At 43.3% G+C, this 2,915-nt stretch overlaps 1 protein-coding gene across 1 annotated transcript; it reads right to left on the minus strand.

Moving 5' to 3' along the window:
- Positions 1-557: 557 nt before the first annotated feature.
- LOC102230275 (5-hydroxytryptamine receptor 1B-like) lies at positions 558-2,691 on the minus strand. Its single transcript, XM_005801311.2, has one exon. The coding sequence runs from the start codon at positions 2,401-2,403 to the stop codon at positions 1,249-1,251; it is 1,155 nt and encodes a 384-aa protein (XP_005801368.1). The 5' UTR covers positions 2,404-2,691; the 3' UTR covers positions 558-1,248.
- Between the last annotated feature and the right edge of the window lie 224 nt (positions 2,692-2,915).

Consider the following 2,915-nt stretch of genomic DNA (forward strand, 5'->3'; position numbering starts at 1 on the left):
TACAAGGTCATAAATAGCAAAGTGGCTCCTTTGCCATTTCGTCCCTTTCTAGTCTTGGATATGTGCTGCACATTTTCATCCACAAATCACAAAGTAATTATTTTATGTTGCACACATTTACTGTGTTGTGGAAATATGATAATATGACTCCAATAAAGGTAGCAGGAGGTTTCATAGGGGTCATAATGTGTCATTTTTCCAATCCCTTCCCTCATAATGTAGCCACCTGTTTCCATTTCCTCCTTTCCTTCTTCCATTTCATATCCACGTTCCTAAACCACTGGGAATGAGTTTATTCTTGGCTATAGTTTATAATTTCAATTATTCACAGTGATGAAAGGTTATAAAAATGGCAAAATTCCATCTGTAAGTTAATCGCTTGTCAGTTCTTCTCCATTCTACGGAAGAAGATTAGGGCCACTGGAATAAAAAATCTGACTTAAATCTCTGAATTTTGACAATTTTTCTCAAGAAAAAGTCCAAAAGTCAAAATTCTGTTCAAAAAATTTCTAAATTCCACACCAAAATTTGGAGAAAAAAGTCAAAATTTTTAGATTAAAGTCAAAATTCTGAGATTTAAGTCAAACTCTGAGATCAAGGTCAGAATTCTATCAAAATTCTGAGAAAAATGTCAAAATTCTGAGAAAAAAAGTCTAAATCTTTAGGTTAAAGTCAAATCTTTTAAATTAAACTAAGAATTCTGAGATTAAGGTCCAAATTTGACATCTAAATGCTGAGAAAGGTTACAATTTTAAGAAGAAAAATCTGATTTCTTTTTTTAGTGCAACCTAATCTTCTTTCTTGCTATTCTCAATATTTTAAATAAAATAAAACAGATCATGACCCCTTATGACCTCCAGTGACTTCTGGCTTGTAGATGTTTTCACTGGATTCATGCATTTCCATACATTACACAATAATAAATAACAAAAAAAGACAAGTAATTCTGTACCAGAAAGAAAACAATTGAGGTCTGAAATGGCAAAATGGTGAAATAACCAGCAAATAATTAAAATAAATAGAATTGAATTGGCCCTATAGAATTTTATTTAATTACTTGAAGCTTTTTTGAATGACGTGTTATCTCCATGAATCATCAAAATATTGAATTACTCCATAAACGTATCCGTCATGTCAAGTCAGTTTACAGGTATGAAAGGAAACAGTTACGGACGAAATGGCAAGATTTTTTTTTTTTTTTGTGCTTTTTATACATACACAAAACAAACTTTAATTTGGAGGATCAGTTCAGGACCTGCAGCATCTGAAGCGCACTAGTTTTTGGAAAGCCTTCTTGAAATCCTCGTTGGACATGGTGTAAATGATGGGGTTAATCAGAGAGTTCAGGTATCCCAGCCAGGTGAAGAAGTCGAACAGCTCGGGGTTCAAACATGTCTCACATGTGGCCACCAGCAGCGTGTAAATGAAAAACGGAAGCCAGCAGACGATGTACGCACCGAGGATGATCCCCAGAGTCTTGGTCGCTTTTCTTTCCCTGGCCGCGGAGATGCGCTTTTTCTCCAAAAGCGCGTCGGACACCGTGACTTTCACCTGGTTCTCGCTGGTCGACGACCCGGTGTCGCTGGACGGAGTGTCGTTTCTCGCGTACTGCAGCGAAGTCGTGGACGCCACGGATCCGGGAGAGTTAGTGACCAGGTGCGCAGAGGTCAGTCTCTTCCCGACCTTTTTTGGAGACTGTCTCAGAATGCGCTTCCGGGCCTCCAAGTAAATCCTCCAGTACAGCACGATGAGCAGCAGGGTGGGGATGTAAAACGCCCCGAAGGTGGAGTAGATGGTGTAAAAGATGTGGTCCGTGTTGACGCTGCAGCTGGTCAGCTCCTCCGCCTTCACCTGCCTCCAGAAGAGAGGCGGCAGGGAGATGGAGATGGCGATGACCCAGGCGGTGGCCACCATCCCGGCCGCGCGTCCCGGCGTGCGCTTTTTGGAGTACTCCACCGCATCCGTGATGGCCCAGTACCGATCCAGCGCAATTACGCACAGATGCAGGATGGACGCGGTGCAGCAGGTTATGTCGGAGGAGAGCCAGATGTCGCAGACGATCTGGCCGAGCGTCCAGGTGTGGATGACCGTGTACAGGACGCAGATGGGCATCACCAGGATGGACACCAGGAGGTCGGTGACCGCCAGGGACGCAATCAGAAAGTTCGCCGGAGTTTGCAGCTTCTTCGATTGGGAAATGGTTGCGATGACGAAGGCGTTGGAGAGCGTGGTGGCGAGCGTGATGACCGACAGGACGGCCGCCAGAGAGATCTGATAGGCGAGGCTCTCCGCGCTGTCAGGTAGGAGAGAAACGAAGCTGTCATTGGAGGCGTTCACCGGCTGAGTCGCTTCCAAAAGCTCCATCACTTCTTCCACTTTTACTTCACCCACTGATGCTGCCATCCGGTCAGAGAAACATAGAAACTCGTCTTCATTGTTTCTTTTTTATTCGTGTTCGGCTGGAAAAATGTAGAACCAGAATTCCGTATATCTTTTCCATTATTAATTAATAAATTAATTAATTAACTATTTTTATTTTATTTTTTTAATCCACAAAGTAAATTTCTAACTGCGATCGCGCTGAAAGAGACAGAAAATGTTGGAGAATAAATGACGATCCGGATGTTTTAACATCTGGGAGGAAGTCGCAGTCGATCCGCATGAAGGCCAGATGTTTTCCAGAGTTGTGGCTCCTCGGGCCCCTTGTGGCTGAATGGAGATCCGAGCTGATGCCTCGTTTTATACTCTGACATCAAACAAGCGCAACTGATCACAACCTGTTTCTCTCTCTCTCTGGAGGAGAAGGACCTCCGCTGGGTCATAGCGCCCACAGTTCCCATCTGGACACAGCTCACCAGTCAAGAAAATAATGATCCTCTGACATACGTTTTTCAGCATATTTGAATGTTCGGGAG

Source organism: Xiphophorus maculatus, chromosome 19 (assembly GCF_002775205.1).
Source record: "Xiphophorus maculatus strain JP 163 A chromosome 19, X_maculatus-5.0-male, whole genome shotgun sequence".
In the NCBI taxonomy this organism is placed as follows: domain Eukaryota; kingdom Metazoa; phylum Chordata; class Actinopteri; order Cyprinodontiformes; family Poeciliidae; genus Xiphophorus; species Xiphophorus maculatus.